At 35.8% G+C, this 16,605-nt stretch overlaps 1 protein-coding gene across 1 annotated transcript in view; it reads left to right on the top strand.

Annotated features, from left to right (window-relative positions):
- The window catches only part of LOC137397623 (mediator of RNA polymerase II transcription subunit 12-like protein), a 64,081-nt gene that overhangs the window by 38,916 nt on the left and 8,560 nt on the right, over positions 1-16,605 (top strand). The window contains exons 29-34 of the mRNA XM_068083917.1: positions 6,310-6,418; positions 7,584-7,779; positions 8,430-8,631; positions 9,354-9,587; positions 9,944-10,207; positions 16,078-16,218. Coding sequence (XP_067940018.1) covers positions 6,310-6,418; positions 7,584-7,779; positions 8,430-8,631; positions 9,354-9,587; positions 9,944-10,207; positions 16,078-16,218 — 1,146 coding nt within the window. The remainder of the gene's footprint in view (positions 1-6,309; positions 6,419-7,583; positions 7,780-8,429; positions 8,632-9,353; positions 9,588-9,943; positions 10,208-16,077; positions 16,219-16,605) is intronic.

The raw sequence follows: 16,605 nt of genomic DNA on the forward strand, positions 1-16,605 counted from the left end.
GCTTGTTCATCACATAGTTTTTTTGCTTGTTCATCACATAGTTCTTTTGCTTGTTCATCACATAGTTCTTTTGCTTGTTTATCATGGAGTTCTCTTGCTTGTTCATCACATAGTTCTCTTGCTTGTTCATCATGGAGTTCTCTTGCTTGTTTATCATGGAGTTATCTTATCTTGTTTATTATGGAGTTCTTTTGCTTGTTCATCATGGAGTTCTTTAGCTTGTTCATCACATAGTTCTTTTGCTTGTTTATCATGGAGTTCTCTTGCTTGTTTATCATGGAGTTCTCTTGCTTGTTCATCACATAGTTCTTTTGCTTGTTCATCACATAGTTCTTTTGCTTGTTCATCACATAGTTCTTTTGCTTGTTCATCACATAGTACTTTTGTTTGTTCATCATGGAGTTCTTTTGCTTGTTCTTCATGGAGTTTTTCTGGAGTATTCATCTTGAAATTCACTTTCTGATCCTAATGAAAAGGCAAGCAGTTTAAGGGCTGGCAATTCCTGGAGTGCATTATGCATCACAAAAATGCTCAGAGGGACAATATAATAACTTATATTTCTCCTTCGGTTGTTTGTTGCTTGTAGCAGCCAAAGTTTGTTATGAAGTTTTGTACCTTGCTGAGCTTGATTTTATTGGAGGCATTACACCAACATTAATGGAGAGTGACATGAGAATTTCACAGACTTGACACAGTTATTGTTTTCATGTTTTCATTAACGTCAAAATCAATTTTACTTGTAGCTTTGTCCCCCTCAGTTGGCCCTTTGTGAGTTTTTGTGTTCAAATGCTGTCAACTATGTATTTTACTGTTGCCTATGCAATACTTCATACAATTGTATATAACAAAATATTAACAGAAATCTGTTGTTTCCATATATCTAGAGCATCTACGGGTATAAAATAATTTTGTCTCAGCAAATTTTATTAGGCCTCAGCACCCGATGTGACATATACCGTATGTACTGCAATATAATTTATATGTACACAATATAATGTATGTAATTTACAGCCTCTATTTGTACGCCACTATAGAAGAAGTGTTGAGCGTCACTTTAAATTTACGATGGTATCTGAATGACTAGTTTTAGGCTAAAAGTTGTGCTTAACGCGCATGTGGCTAAAAGCTTGTTATTATTTGTGTGAAATGCAACGCGTAAAAGTTTTTCTCTACTAAAAAATTGTTTGGTCGCTAATATCGACTAGCTCAGCAGTGCAGAAGAAGAGTTGAGGTCAGAAGACATTGTGAAAGGTATTGGACAACCGGAAGATGTTCGTTCGGTCCATTGAAAGCAAACAATCAAAACGTAACTGGCCAAACAAACGATGCAAATATTTTTGTTTCAAAAATGGTATTTTTTTATTTCTGCATGTATTATAAGTATGATTGTTTATGTCACTTGTTTGTGGATATATATTTTTGTAGCATTTGATAGATTCTTGTTATATAACTTATAAATTAGCAAATTGATAGCACATCATTTAATAGCATAATTGCAATAATCTGATTCACTATGGATTGATGCTTGTAACTCATCTATCGCACATAAAAAGCTAGTTTTGGCTGCAAACTATAGCAAACGTATCAGTGAGTGCAATGAACTTTTATGCAATATTGTTATATAGAAATATAAAATAAAAAATATGCCTTCAACTATAGAATGAAATAAAAATTGAAAGCTCCAACAAATTTCAAAGCAGGGCGCAGGCTTTAATATTATCGCAGGTTAATTGCAAGCAATAGATATTGTTTCAGATTTGCTGCCAGCAATATTATTATCTCTCATTATACTAACAAGCCACAATTTTCGTTAAAACTCTGAAAGCATTACCATAGAAATAATTAATAATGGTCTCAGGCTAATATTAGTTCTTTGTTTAACACGGTCTTGATACTTTGAAGTAAATGGTTACAAAAGGTTACGTTTAGCGAGTAAAACTTTTACGCGTTGCATTTGCGCTAAATGCAACGTGTAAAAGTATTGCTCCTTTATTACTCATAAAAAGCTAGTTTTGACCGCAAACTGTAGTAAACATATCAATGAATGCAGTGAGCTTTTATGCAACATTGGTAAATTTAAATATAAAATAAAAATATGTCGTCAAATTTAGAATGAATTAAAAATTGAAAGCTCCAACAACTTGCAAAGCAGGACACAGGCTATAATATCATCGCAGGTCAATTGCAAGCAATAGATATTGTTTCAGATTTGATGCAAGCAATATTATTATCTCAAGCTCACACTTAGCTCAAGCTCATACTAACAAGCCTAGCTTTTCTGGCCTAGATATCATCTGGTAGATATATTTCTCGGTTTCCCAACACATATTTATTAAGAAATCTTTTACAACTTGGGGATAAGTTAAGCAGATTTATTGCATCGAAAAGGGTCAATGTCACTCCACCCAAAGTAGAGGGCAAAATATAGGCGACATTCGCTTTGCCCATAAAAGGGCTAAATTTATCTTCCAACAATTCTGACGACGCATTTAAAAAATACAATGCAAGCCTTTATTTAAGTGCCACCTCTATTTGACCGCCACTATAGAAGAAGGGATGAAAAATAAAGCACCATGACATTCAAATGGAGGTTTTACGGGATATTGAGACACATACGAGGGGTGATCATAAAGTTCCCGGAATCGTTTTCCTAGTCAAATAGAAGACCATGTGCAGTTTTGATTGTTCCATGTTGCTAAGCAGCACGGGATTTCCCCATAGCCAAAGTTTTACCCTTGTCAGAGCACCCGCAATGAAGTTATAGTAGGCAATGTCAAGGTCATTTTTTATCATTCGTCAGATTTTTCGAAAATGAATTAAGTAGAAGAGCAACGCGTTTGTGTAAAATTTTGTGTAAAGCTTGGATAGTCCGGTGCTGAGACGCTCCAAATGTTACGGACAGCTTATGGAGACTCTGCCCTTAAGAAAACAGCCTGTTATGAATGTCACAAAAGATTTAGAGAGGGAAGAACAAGTACTAAAGATGAAGACCGCATGGGCAGACCGGCAACTTCAAGGACCACAACTGCCACAGACCTTGTGAGGCTGCAGGTGATGGGTGATAGGCGATTGACTATACGGGAAATATCAGCAGAAAGTGGGCTTTCTTATGGTACATGTCATCTTATTCTCACTGAAGATTTAGGCATGAGAAGGATCTCTGCAAAGATGGTACCCAAACTGCTCACTGACGACCAAAAAGAAAAAAGAGTTAGCTGTTGTATCGAACTAAAAGATGCTTTAACACAAGATCCTGACTCTATTTCAAAAGTTGTGACTGGGGATGAAAGTTGGGTCTATGGATATGACCCAGAGACCAAATCACAAAGTTCTCAATGGAAATCCCCTGGCTCTCCTAGGCCTAAAAAAGCTAGAATGTCTCGCTTAAATGTAAAAACGCTGCTAACATTTTTTGACATTAGAGGTGTTGTACACTCTGAATTTCTGCCACATGGTCAAACTGTGAATCAGCATGTGTACAAAGACATTCTGATAAAACTTAGAGACAGTATCAGAAGGAAACGTCGAGATTTGTGGCTCTCAGGTGTCTGGTACCTACACCATGACAACGCTCTGGCTCACACCTCATTGGTGGTACATCAGTATTTGGCAAAAAATAAGGCGACTGTGCTTAACCATCCTCCTTATTCACCTGATTTAGCACCATGTGACTTCTACCTATTCCCCAAAATCAAATTGACAATGAAAGGTGAAAGATTTGACAACATACCAACTATTCAAGAAAATGTGACGAGACAACTCTGAAGCCTCACGGAAAGTGATTTCCAGCATTGCATGGATCAGTGGAAACACAGATGGGACAAGTACATAGCATGCTCAGGCGATTACTTTGAAGGAGACAGTTTAAATTAGGTAATTATGATTAACGCTTTTTGTGTACTGAGACATTTCCTGGAACTTTACGATCGCCCCTCGTATAGATATAGTATATATATGGACTAATCAAGATATATAAATCTCATAGTTTTTAGTCTGTCCAGTCATAGCGATGGAGTTTTAGGAACGAAAAAAACTGCATCGCAATGGCATTGTATTGAATCCACAAACCCCGTTTTTGCAGACAGGTGTATTAACCACTACACCGTACGGTCTACTTGTCATGCCGTGGAATAATTGTGCACATACTCATTACACTTGCCAATATTTAATGGCTTAAAATAAAAATTGGTTAAAATAAGCACGCTTCAGCTAGCATGCTTGAACTACTAAAAGAAAAGTGTGTGACCAGACTTCCTTAAAATGCAATAAATGTATGTACTGTCAAACCTCTAATCCTTTGTTTTTTCGTGACGTCATTTTATCGTTGTCGGCCATCTTTATAGACAGTTTTATCGTTAGAAACACGAAGCTTTCGCAATAATAATTTGAAAACGATGTTTTTGTTTGCAATTTTTTATTATAGTATCAAAACATCACTTAAAGGTACTAATAAATCAAAGAAAAACAATCGTTTTTTACAAAAATGGCGGCGTTTTCGTGAACGAGCGCATGTGCAAACGACTTGATGACGTCAAAAAAAACGATGGATTGAACGTCATGGAGCTCTATTTTTCAACCTTCTTCTATAGTGGCAGTCAATTGAAGGTGGCATTCAAATAGAGGCTGGCAGTCTATTTTCAACTGGCTCTTCAGAATTTTCGGAAGATAAATTTAACCCTATTGCGGATGAGGCAAATGTCGCCTATATTTTACTCTCTTTTTTCGGTGGACCGATATTAAACATTTTGAACGCAATAAATCTGCTAACTTACTTCTAACTTGTCAAACATCTCTAAATAAATGTGCATCAAGAAACTGAAATGTCTCTACCAGTTGATATCTATTGCTCGCAATTGACCTGCGATGATATTAAAGTTTGTGTCCTTCTTTGCAATTTGTTGGTGCTTTCAATTCTTACTCCATTCTAAATTTGAAGACATAATTTTATTTTATATTTATATTTAACAATGTTGGATGAAAGCTCATTGCACTCATGATGAAAGCTCATTGCATGTTTGCTACAGTTTGCAGCCAAAACTAACTTTTTATATGCAATAGAAGTGGAGCCATGAACATAGATTCGTTGTAAGCCGTGTTAAGATGGCCGCAAGAATGCTATTAAATAACATGCTATAAATCTGCATATTTACAAAGTATACAACAATAAACTATTAAATGATACAAATATATATTCATGAATAAGTGACATAAACTAACCATACTTATATTACCTGCAGAAACAAAAATTAATGTTTCTAAAACAAAAAACTATTTCCATCGTTTTCTCGAATCGCTGTGTTCTGATTGTTACTTTCGATGGAACGAACATTTTCTAGTTGTCCAATACCTTCCACAATATCTTCTGGCCTCAACTCTTCTTCTGCACTGCTGAACTAGTCGATATTAACATCCAAACAACTTTTTGGCTCAGCAAAACGGTCACGCGCTGCTTTTATCACTAAAGCAACCCGTAAAAGTTTTGCTCGCAATAAACGTAGCCTTTGGTCCAAAACCTGCGAACCGGTTTTTATATGCATGTCTTTGAAGTATTAGGACTGCCTTAAACAGAAAACTACTATTAGCCTGAGACAGTTAGTATATGTAGTTATTTTTATGGCGTTGCTTTCAAAGTTCCATCTACTATCGTAAATTGAAAGCGTTTCTTATATATGTAGGCTACTTCGAAGTAGAAAGACCGCGTTAGACAGAGAGCTACCACTAGCCTGAGACCGTTATGATTGTTTCTATGATTTTGCTCTCAAAGTTTTAACGAAAAAAACGAAAAGCTTTGGAGTTGGACAACGAGAAAATTAATGGTTATTGATATATACGATTCATTATTATTAATAGGATTTTGTGGACACTTTTCTACTGATCAGTGGATATTATGAGCTTGTAAAGATCAAATAATGTCAAAATGACGGTCAAATGGAGGTGGCGTTCAATCGGAGAGTGGCGGTCTATTTTTCAACTTTTCTCTCAGGGTGGCGTTCAAATAGAGGTGACGTTCAAATAGAGGTTTTATGGTATATAGCATCAATTTAATTAGACTTGTAGCACACATAAAAATAACCAAACATCTTCATTTAAAATTGAAGATGGTATATGTTGTACACATTTGTTAAATATAAATTTTCTGTGCAAAAACATTTCTATTAACCGTGCAACGCCGGGAATTTATCTAGTATAAATATATATTTGTGGTATATCTACAGTACCATATACATAGATACTTGGTATATATAGTTATATATATGTATATATATTATTAAGGAGTTATTGTATATCTGTTATGATAATTTCTTGCAGTTAATGCACACCTGGCAAAACCCAAATAGCATGGAAGGGGAGTTGTCTCTCCTTCTTGATAACATTGCCAGAGCTACCATTGAAGTTTTCCACAGCTATACTGGGACAGGTTAGTAAGTTTGACCCCTTGCCTCTCATCTTAACGCAGAGCTTAAAGTCCCCCATTGTTATCTGATTACGCTGCGTGTTCTACTAGAAGGTTGTGTGTACCTTTGCTATTGCCTTAGTCTTCCCAGTCAGGTAGGAGCAATTTTACTTGTTGATATGTTCTGCGAACTACAGTATGTGATTTTTAATGTTTATTATGTATTCTAGCACTGTTAGAGTTTATACATTAGATTTATAAAATTGTAGTACATTGAAGCCATGTAATGCACATAATATTTAACATAAATATTATGGTCACAATAAATAAATCATGGTCACAAAACCAGGACCAGATTTAAATTACTTAGTGCCATAAACCACAACAAACTCAACAGTAACCTGCTAAATTCATTTAATAACCTCTGCACTCATTTAAGAACTCTTCCTCTATTTTAACATTTTTATATTACACGTTGTTTTCATAACTAGAAATTTGTTGTCATAGATATGTATAACTATTTTCACAGAGCTTTTATTTGTCCACTTTTTGTTTAAGCAATACTCATATCAATCCCCAAGCTTGCGTTTTACATATTTTATGCATTCAGTTCCAACATTATTATATTAGCTAGACTATTCACTAGTTATTTAGTTTAGACTATAGTTTCTTTGCATTTTTTTTCATTTTTTTTGTTGTACACTGCTTTTTAGTTAGTTCACTTGCTGTGGTACCTTGTGGAAAACATATTGTAAAATATGACTATTGATTACCACAATAAATATTGCTCATATATATATTAACATATTATTATATATATAACATTTATTTATCTTCTGTATGCAAATTGAGACTTTGAAGGCTAGGTATCAATTGAGATGCAATAATGGGGACTAACTGGAAAACTATAATATTTCATAGTTATTCACTTCAGGATTTGGGTGCTGATAAATAGCGTTTTAGAGTCATTTATTTTTCACGATACCGTAGCTGTAATGGCAGTTTCTTTCATAGTAGCGTTTCATTATTGCTACATAGCTAACCTTCAGGCGTCTGCTTCCTGTTGTTGCTGTCAGCCATTAAATTGGGTAATCACTTAGCTGGTGGAAGACTGTTAGTACTCGTTAGCACCCAACAGACAACATTCTCTCTCAGATGCTTCTTCAGTTTCATCATTCTTTCCTCGTAGAAGCCGAATCATCAGATGCCCAGAAAGGTGGGGTCTGGCTAGTGGCGCCACTAATTGCCAAACTTCCAACAGATGTTCAGGGACGAGTGCTGCAGAGCGCCGCTCTTGTGCTTGAGCGATCTAACAAACTCTGGCAGCAGACAGAGCATGGCTCCCCTCCTCACCAGCGACAGAAGGATAAGGATAGGGAGAGCAGGTATTGTGCTGATCAACTTATCCTTTACGTCTATCTCAGTTTTCCATCACAGATACCTGGTGTTGTTACTCACAGGTACCTGGTGTTGTTACTCACAGATACCTGGTGTTGTAACTCACAGGTACCTGGTGTTGCTACTCACAGATACCTGGTGTTGTAACTCACAGGTACCTGGTGTTGTTACTCACAGGTACCTGGTGTTGCTACTCACAGATACCTGGTGTTGTTACTAACAGATACCTAATGATGTTACTCACAGGTGTCTGGTGTTAATTCTTATAAGTACCTGGTGTTGTTCTGTATACCTGGTGTTAGTATTACTTAAAATAAAGTTATACCACACATTGAGCGCTCTCTCCCGCTCCCCTCTCTATCTCTCTCTATCTATCTCTCTCCCTCTCTCTATCTCTCTCACATAATAAGTAATGTTGAGGACTATAAGAGGCGCTCAAGTTAAATGAAATTAGTTAGTGTCTTGAGTCTTGAGTTCTTTTGCAGCATGTCTGCTGAACCACCAGCCCTTCTTAGCCTTAGTGCTCACCTGTCTCAAGGGGCATGACGAACCTTTTGTAGCATGTCTCTGTTGAACCACCACCAGCCCTTAGCCTTAGTGCTCACCTGTCTCAAGGGACATGACGAACCTTTTGTAGCATGTCTCTGTTGAACCACCAGCCCTTCTTAGCCTTAGTGCTCACCTGTCTCAAGGGGCATGATGAACAGAGAGAGGGCATCCTATCATCCCTTCAGTCTCAACTAGACAAGTTTGTCTCGTGTGCTACGGAAGACACTTTGCCTACCGACCCTCATCACAAGCAGCTCATGTATGAGGCCCTACAACTAAGGCTGAGTTTGGTAAGGAAACAAGGTTTTTATGTTGTTAGAATTAGGGCTGCTATCTGCATCACTACTGGAGTTGGTTATAAATTGGATGTGATCAAATCTAGTATTGTTGTAGTATCTAAATTGTAGTCAAGAAATTGCTTACAAATAAACCAGCTAACTTGTTGTGAGGCTCCGTTACAAGCACACGATACATTGTATTGCATTGTTTTGCACTTGTGCAGCAGTGCAAATGTGAGGTGTTTTTTTAAAAAGTTATGTCTGTTATTTTTTTTCTCTGCGAAGTTATTCTTGTTTTTTTCTGCATTGTTTGTCTGCTACAAATGAGTCTATCATTAAGTTTCTATTGTGTGGATGATAGGGACTCGGAGTTGTATGCACATTGATCTATCGCACGATAAGTGTTTTAATAGACATTCACACATTGTGGATTAACGTTCTGTTAAAAAATATAAGGAATTCTATACCAGAGATCATAGCTAACTGCTCCAATCGAAATAGGATTGACTGAAGTGTAGAAAATGGTTAAAATGGAATAGCTTTCGTGGCATTTTCTTGCGCATTGCATGTCCATCTTTCGCGAGCTTGAAATAATCCTTAAAAATTTGCAAGTAATAAAACTCGTTTGACATGCAAGTTTTTGATGTTTCCATCTTTTGGGTGACACAAACTTGCATGCTAACTTATTGTTTACTATTTCGATCTCAGCAAATTACTTTTGGTCATTCTCACAGGTGGGAGGTATGTTTGACACGATACAGCGTACTCACTCTGTCACCGGTGACTGGGCACATATACTCAACAAGCTTATCTCATATAACATAGTAGATGTCCACTCATGCTCGGAGCTTTTTTACACTGTCCTTGACATGCTGTCAGCCCTCATTCATTCAACGCTTGTCTCTGACAGCGCCGACAGTGTAGAGAACAGTAAGAAACCTTACCACGGCCTCATCAAGAAAATTAAGGTCAGTGCTTTGCTCGACAATAAGTAAAAAGTTGAAGTAATTAAAAAACTAATAAAAATGTTCACCAAAGTTGCTTTCCAAATTCTTAATGGCGTGTGAAGGTCACAGACATTTTGTAAAGATTGGTTTTTGAACTTCTTCAATTACGATTTAATTTATCGATGTCACCCTCTGTCAGGCACCTTAGCCGTGAGACATTCTCTTGTAGAGCAGAGTAATCCAAAGATTGTTCAAAATTATGATGATTTTGAATTCATTCTATATTCAGTTGTTTTTTTTATAACTAATTAAAAAATTGATTTTGAACATGACAAACAACGATCCTGTCTGAATCATGTTTGTGCCTGGAATTGCAGAAGGATATCGGTGACAAGCAGTCAGACAGCCTTGCGTTGGTACGACAACTCCTGCCTATACCAAAGCACTATGTGGAGGTGATAGCGTGTGAATCACACAGCAGCATCCTTGATGCTAAAGGTAACAAGATTCAAGGTTTTGAGTCAATCAGCAAGAAATCTGGTCTGCAAGTCTCTAACAAGTACAAGATTTCTCCATGGGAGCTCATCGAAGGCCTTAAGAACCCAAGTTCCCTCTGCTGGCAGTGGTTTGGGGCAGTCAAGGTACCGTACCATATCTAGTTCTCTCTAATTTTCCTATATTGTCAATGTTGATCCACAAAGAATGAGTTTCTGCTCGTTATGCTTTGTGTTGTTCTGTAAATTATATGGCTGGTTGTACTATTAATTGTACTGTTAAGTGTACTGCTGGTTATACTGTTAGTTATGCTGTTAGTTATTCTGTTAGTTGGTCTGTTAGTTACTCTGTTAGTTGGTCTGTTAGTTATTCTGTTAATAGTTTAATTAGTAGATCTTGTAGTATTTCTGTTAGTTGATTTGTTAGTTATTCTGTTAATAGTGTTGTTAGTAGTTTTTTAGTTGTTCCATTAGTTATTTTGTTAATTGTTCTAATAGTTGTTCTGTTAGCTACTTTGTTAGTTACTCTGTTAGTTATTCTGTTAGTTCTTTCGTTAGTTTTTTTCTTAGTAGTTCTTTCAGTAGTTCTGTTAGTTGTTCTGTTAGTTACTCTGTTAGTTATTCTGTTAGTTGATCTGTTAGTTCTTTCGTTATTTTTTTAATTATTAGTTATTTTAGTAGTTCTGTTAGTTATCCTGTTAATTATTCTGTAAGTTGATTTGTTAGTTATTCTGTTAATAGTTTTGTTAATAGTTCTTATAGTTGTTCCATTAGTTATCCTGTTAGTTGTTCTAGTACTTATTCTGTTAGTTGTTCTGTTAGTTACTCTGTTAGTTGTTCTGTTAGTTCTTTCGTTAGTTCTTTCGTTAGTTTTCTTATTATTAGTTCTTGTAGTAGTTCTGTTAGTTATTCTGTTAGTTATTTTGTAAGTTGATTTGTTAGTTATTCTGTTAATAGTGTTGTTAGTAGGTTTTTAGTTGTTCCATTAGTTATTCTATTGTTCTAATAGTTGTTCTGTTAGTTACTTTGTTAGTTACTCTGTTAGTTATTCAGTTATTCTGTTAATTGTTTTAATAGTTGTTCTGTTAGTTACTTTGTTAGTTATTCTGTTAGTTGTTCTGTTAGTTCTTTCGTTAGTTTTTTTCTTAGTAGTTCTTTTAGTAGTTCTGTTAGTTGTTCTGTTAGTTACTCTGTTAGTTATTCTGTTCGTTGGTTTGTTAGTTCTTTCGTTAGTTTTCTTATTAGTAGTTCTTTTAGTAGTTCTGTTAGTTGTTCTGTTAGTTATTCTGTTAGTTATTTTGTAAGTTGATTTGTTAGTTATTGTGTTAATAGTGTTGTTAGTAGTTTTTTAGTTGTTCCATTAGTTATTTTGGTAATTGTTCTAATAGCTGTTCTGTTAGTTACTTTGTTAGTTACTCTGTTAGTTATTCTGTTAGTTCTTTCGTTAGTTTTTTTCTTAGTAGTTCTTTTAGTAGTTCTGTTAGTTGTTCTGTTAGTTACTCTGTTAGTTATTCTGTTAGTTGGTTTGTTAGTTCTTTCGTTAGTTTTCTTATTAGTAGTTCTTTTAATAGTTCTGTTAGTTATTCTGTTAGTCATTTTGTAAGTTGATTTGTTAGTTATTCTGTTAATAGTGTTGTTGGTAGTTTTTTAGTTGTTCCATTAGTTATTCTGTTAGTTGTTCTAGTAGTTGATGTGTTAGTTACTCTGTTAGTTACTCTGTTAGTTATTCTGTTAGTTCTTTCGTTAGTTTTTTTCTTAGTAGTTCTTTTAGTAGTTCTGTTAGTTGTTCTGTTAGTTACTCTGTTAGTTATTCTGTTCGTTGGTTTGTTAGTTCTTTCGTTAGTTTTCTTATTAATAGTTCTTTTAGTAGTTCTGTTAGTTGTTCTGTTAGTTATTCTGTTAGTTATTTTGTAAGTTGATTTGTTAGTTATTGTGTTAATAGTGTTGTTAGTAGTTTTTTAGTTGTTCCATTAGTTATTCTGGTAATTGTTCTAATAGTTGTTCTGTTAGTTACTTTGTTAGTTACTCTGTTAGTTATTCTGTTAGTTATTCTGTTAGTTATTCTGTTAGTTATTCTGTTAGTTCTTTCGTTAGTTCTTTCGCTAGTTTTCTTATTAGTAGTTCTTTTAGTAGTTCTGTTAGTTATTCTGTTAGTTATTTTGTAAGTTGATTTGTTAGTTATTCTGTTAATAGTGTTGTTAGTAGATTTTTAGTTGTTCCATTAGTTATTTTGTTAATTGTTCTAATAGTTGTTCTGTTAGTTACTTTGTTAGTTACTCTGTCAGTTATTCTGTTAGTTCTTTCGTTAGTTTTTTTCTTAGTAGTTCTTTCAGTAGTTCTGTTAGTTGTTCTGTTAGTTACTCTGTTAGTTATTCTGTTAGTTCTTTCGTTAGTTTTTTTTCTTAGTAGTTCTTTTAGTAGTTCTGTTAGTTGTTCTGTTAGTTACTCTGTTAGTTATTCTGTATTCTCTATTAGTTATTTCCATTGTCATTTTGTAAGTTGATTTGTTAGTTATTCTGTTAATAGTGTTGTTAGTAGTTTTTTAGTTGTTCCATTAGTTATTCTGTTAATTGTTCTAATAGTTGTTCTGTTAGTTACTTTGTTAGTTACTCTGTTAGTTCTTTCGTTAGTTTTTTTCTTAGTAGTTCTTTTAGTAGTTCTGTTAGTTGTTCTGTTAGTTATTCTGTTAGTTATTTTGTAAGTTGATTTGTTAGTTATTCTGTTAATAGTTTTGTTACTAGTTTTGTTAGTTGTTCCGTTAGTTATCCTGTTAGTTATTCTGTTAGTTGGTTTGTTAGTTCATTTGTTAGTTTTCTTATTAGTAGTTCTGTTAGTTGTTCTGTTAGTTATTCTGTTAGTTATTTTGTAAGTCGATTTGTTAGTTCAGGGGCGCTCAACAGGCGGCCCTGGGGCCGGATGCGGCCCTCAGCCTGATTTTATGCGGCCCCCCAGAGACTTTACCAATTTAAAATTTTTATACTGAATTTTCTGCCCAAGTTCAGGCCCTAACTTAGCAGAAATGTAGGCCAATTGTAGCCACACTTTCTGACCATGTTAACAGCTATGCTATGACTCTTGGAAATCCCCTTCCCTTGCATCACTTTTTTCTTCCTGTCTGATATTACTGCACATGTGGGTAAAATCCCCAGTTTTTAGAGAATTTCCCTAACTGACCTGCTAACTGTTGGTTTATAAATCGGTTCATTCATTTAAACACGGGTTAAACACAAGCATGGCAAGTAAAAGGAAGATAGACAAAGAGGCCAGAGAATTTGATAACGATTGGAAATTAAGCTATTTTGTGAAACACCACTCTGTAAATCAGGCTGTCTGCGTAATTTGCAACCAAATTATAGCAGTTCTCAAAGAATATAATATTCGACGGCATTATACTACTCGCCATGCACAACAGTATGACCAGCACAATGGCTGAGAGAGAGCAGAGAAGTATGAAACACTGTCAAAAAATCTCACATCACAGCAGCGCTTGTTCACCCGCTACACTGAAATCAGTGAAAAGGCTACAAAGTGTGGTTTGGTGATAGCTAACAAAATTGGCCAGAGGCAGCTGCCATTTCAACATGGAGAGTTTGCAAAAGAGGTAAGTTTATCTCTATTTCATCAATATGCTGAATATTACCGGTTCTTGTTTGGGTACCATTTATATGTGTATTATATTTGCATGAATTTTATGTTTTATTTAAATTTTATCAGCATATTCAACAGCACATGAAAGTATTGTTATTGACTATTGTATTGTAGGTACTGACAGCATTTGTGGAAGAGTTTTGCCCCGACAAGAAAGAAGCACTGGAGAGCATCTCTTTATCAAGGCACACAGTAATTAGAAGGATTGAAACATTGAGTAAGGACATTGAGCGCAAACTCAAAGAGGTTGCAAGCAATTTTATCTACTTTAGCATTGCGCTTGATGAGAGTACAGATAATTCAGACATAGCACAACTTGCCATCATGGTCAGAGGTATTGATGATCAGTTCAGCATCACAGAGGATTTTCTCACAATGAGCAGCCTTCACGGCAACCACAACTGGTCAAGACATATTCGACAACCTGCTCAAAGAACTTGATGATTTCAATCTACCACTTGAGAAGTTATCAGGGATATGCACTGATGGTGCGCCGGCAATGACTGGAGAACACACAGGCTTAATTGGCTTGCTGTTGAAGTCCAGAGTGTGGAATGTCTCTCCTATCGTGTACCACTGCGTCATTCACAAGGAAAATTTAGGAGCACAGCACCTTAAGATGGGACATGTCATGGAATTGGTTGTATCCACAGTAAACTACATAAGGGCTCGAGCTTTGAGCCACCGCCAGTTCAAAGAGATGCTGAAGGAGATTGAAGCAGAATTTCAAGACGTGACATATTATTGTAAAGTGAGATGGCTCAGTAGTGCAAAAACACTTCGTCGGTTTCTCAGTCTTTTAGATCCCATCAATACTTTCATGAGAGGCAAAGGACGTAACCTTGAAGAATTCAGAAATGTGGCGTGGATAAATGATCGTGCTTTCCTGGCGGACATTACTGAGCATATGGCGGATCTCAACCGCAAACTACAGGGAACGCAGCAGCATGTATCATCTCTGTGGAGCCATATAACAGCTTTCCGGTGTAAATTAAATCTGTGGGTCGGTCAACTTCAAAATGGAAACTGCACACATTTTAAGAGCCTGCTGGAGCGACAACAGAGTGTTGAAAATCATATCAGTGCAGAGCCATATGCAAAGCTCCTGACTGGCCTTGCTGCTGAATTTGGCAGAAGGTTTGCTCAATTTGATGGCACTTGCATGCATATCAACATCTTTGAAGACCCATTCTCAGTCGACGCAGAAGAAGCACCTGCTCCTCTACAAATGGAACTGATTGATATTCAAGCTGATAAAAGGCTGAGCCAGCATCACAACAGCCATGAACTTGTAGAATTTTACCGTGATTTTCTTCCAAAACAAAGATTTCCAGGCCTATACAAACATGCTTTACTCATGGGCAGTTTGTTTGGCTCGACTTATCTATACGAGCAGTTCTTCAGCTGTATGAAGCATACCAAAAATAAATACAGGACAACTATCACTGATGAACACTTGACCCAGCAACTAAGACTGGCTTCCTCAGCTTCCCAGCCTGACATTGATAGAATAGTCAGAGAAAAGCAATGCCAAGTATCACACTGAAATATCTAATTACATGTTATAGTGTTTGTAACTGTCCATGAAATGTTCAATTTATGTACCTGTACATGTATATCTCATTTACTTTAGTTGTACAATTTATTTTACCAACCTAAATAAAGTTTACTGTAAATAGCACTGTAAATCTTAATTAATCAGTTCACGGAACTCTGTGTGCAAACAAGGAGTATAGCAACTTTGACCTAACTTATGTAGATGTAATCTCGGCCCCCTGCCTACAGATAATTTTTCATATTGGCCCTCACTATGAAAAGGTTGAGCACCCCTGTGTTAGTTATTCTGTTAATAGTTTTGTTACTAGTTTTGTTAGTTGTTCCATTAGTTATCCTGTTAGTTGTTTTAGTACTTATTCTGTTAGTTGTTCTGTTAGTTACTCTGTTAGTTATTCTGTTGGTTATTCTGTTAGTTCTTTCGTTTGTTCTTTCGTTAGTTTTTTGTTAGTAGTTCTGTTAGTAGTTCTGTTAGCTGTTCTATTAGTTACTCTGTTAGTAGTTCTGTTAGTTATTCTGTTAGTTATTCTGTTAATAGTTTTGTTAGTAGTTTTGTTAGTTGTTCCATTAGTTATCCTGTTAGTTGTTCTAGTAGTTATTCTGTCAGTTATTCTGTTAGTTATTCTGTTAGTTGGTCTGTTAATAGTTTTGTTAGTAATTCTGCTAGTTTTTGTTAGTTATGTTAGTTGTGTGCCTTCTTTTTATGTTAGTTGATATCTTAGTAACCGTTAGTTGTTCTTTTTGTTGTATTCTTAATTATGCTGTCAGTTGTGTTGGTAGTACGTCAATTGTATCACCGTTGCCTATTTTTATAGTCTGAGCGTAAACCTTTGGAGCAGGAGGAGCAGAATGCACTGATGGCCCCTCACACCCATCAGGTTATAGATAACACTGACTATTTGGCGCCACCTTCTATTCCTCCAGAAGAGTTTGAGTCGACAGATGCTGCTGAAGTCGTATGTCTGCATCTTTCTATTTCTTGTAACACCCGGGCCTTTACTCAATTAAAATATGTTTAATTATAAACAGTGTTTGACAATTGATCAGTTGTAGTAAAAATAAGCTTTGACTTGTCGGTTTCTTGGATGTAAAAGCTGACCCATATACAAGGGCTGCAGGTGGTATTTCAAAGATGCAGTCATCATTAAACAGTTCGTGTTAAGGTCAACTATAACACATTCAACATTCAACATTCTAACGCCGTCACAGATTAAGGCTTTTCATTGCTATTGGTCATGTTCAACTGGTTGGCCTTGACCCTAGCTTTGAGTGCAACTCGTTGAGTAATTTTTTACTGTTTCTACATAGTCTCTTCTCTACAAAACCTGTTCATAATTGTATGT

The sequence above is a fragment of the Watersipora subatra genome, chromosome 5 (genome assembly GCF_963576615.1).
Source record: "Watersipora subatra chromosome 5, tzWatSuba1.1, whole genome shotgun sequence".
Lineage (NCBI taxonomy): Eukaryota > Metazoa > Bryozoa > Gymnolaemata > Cheilostomatida > Watersiporidae > Watersipora > Watersipora subatra.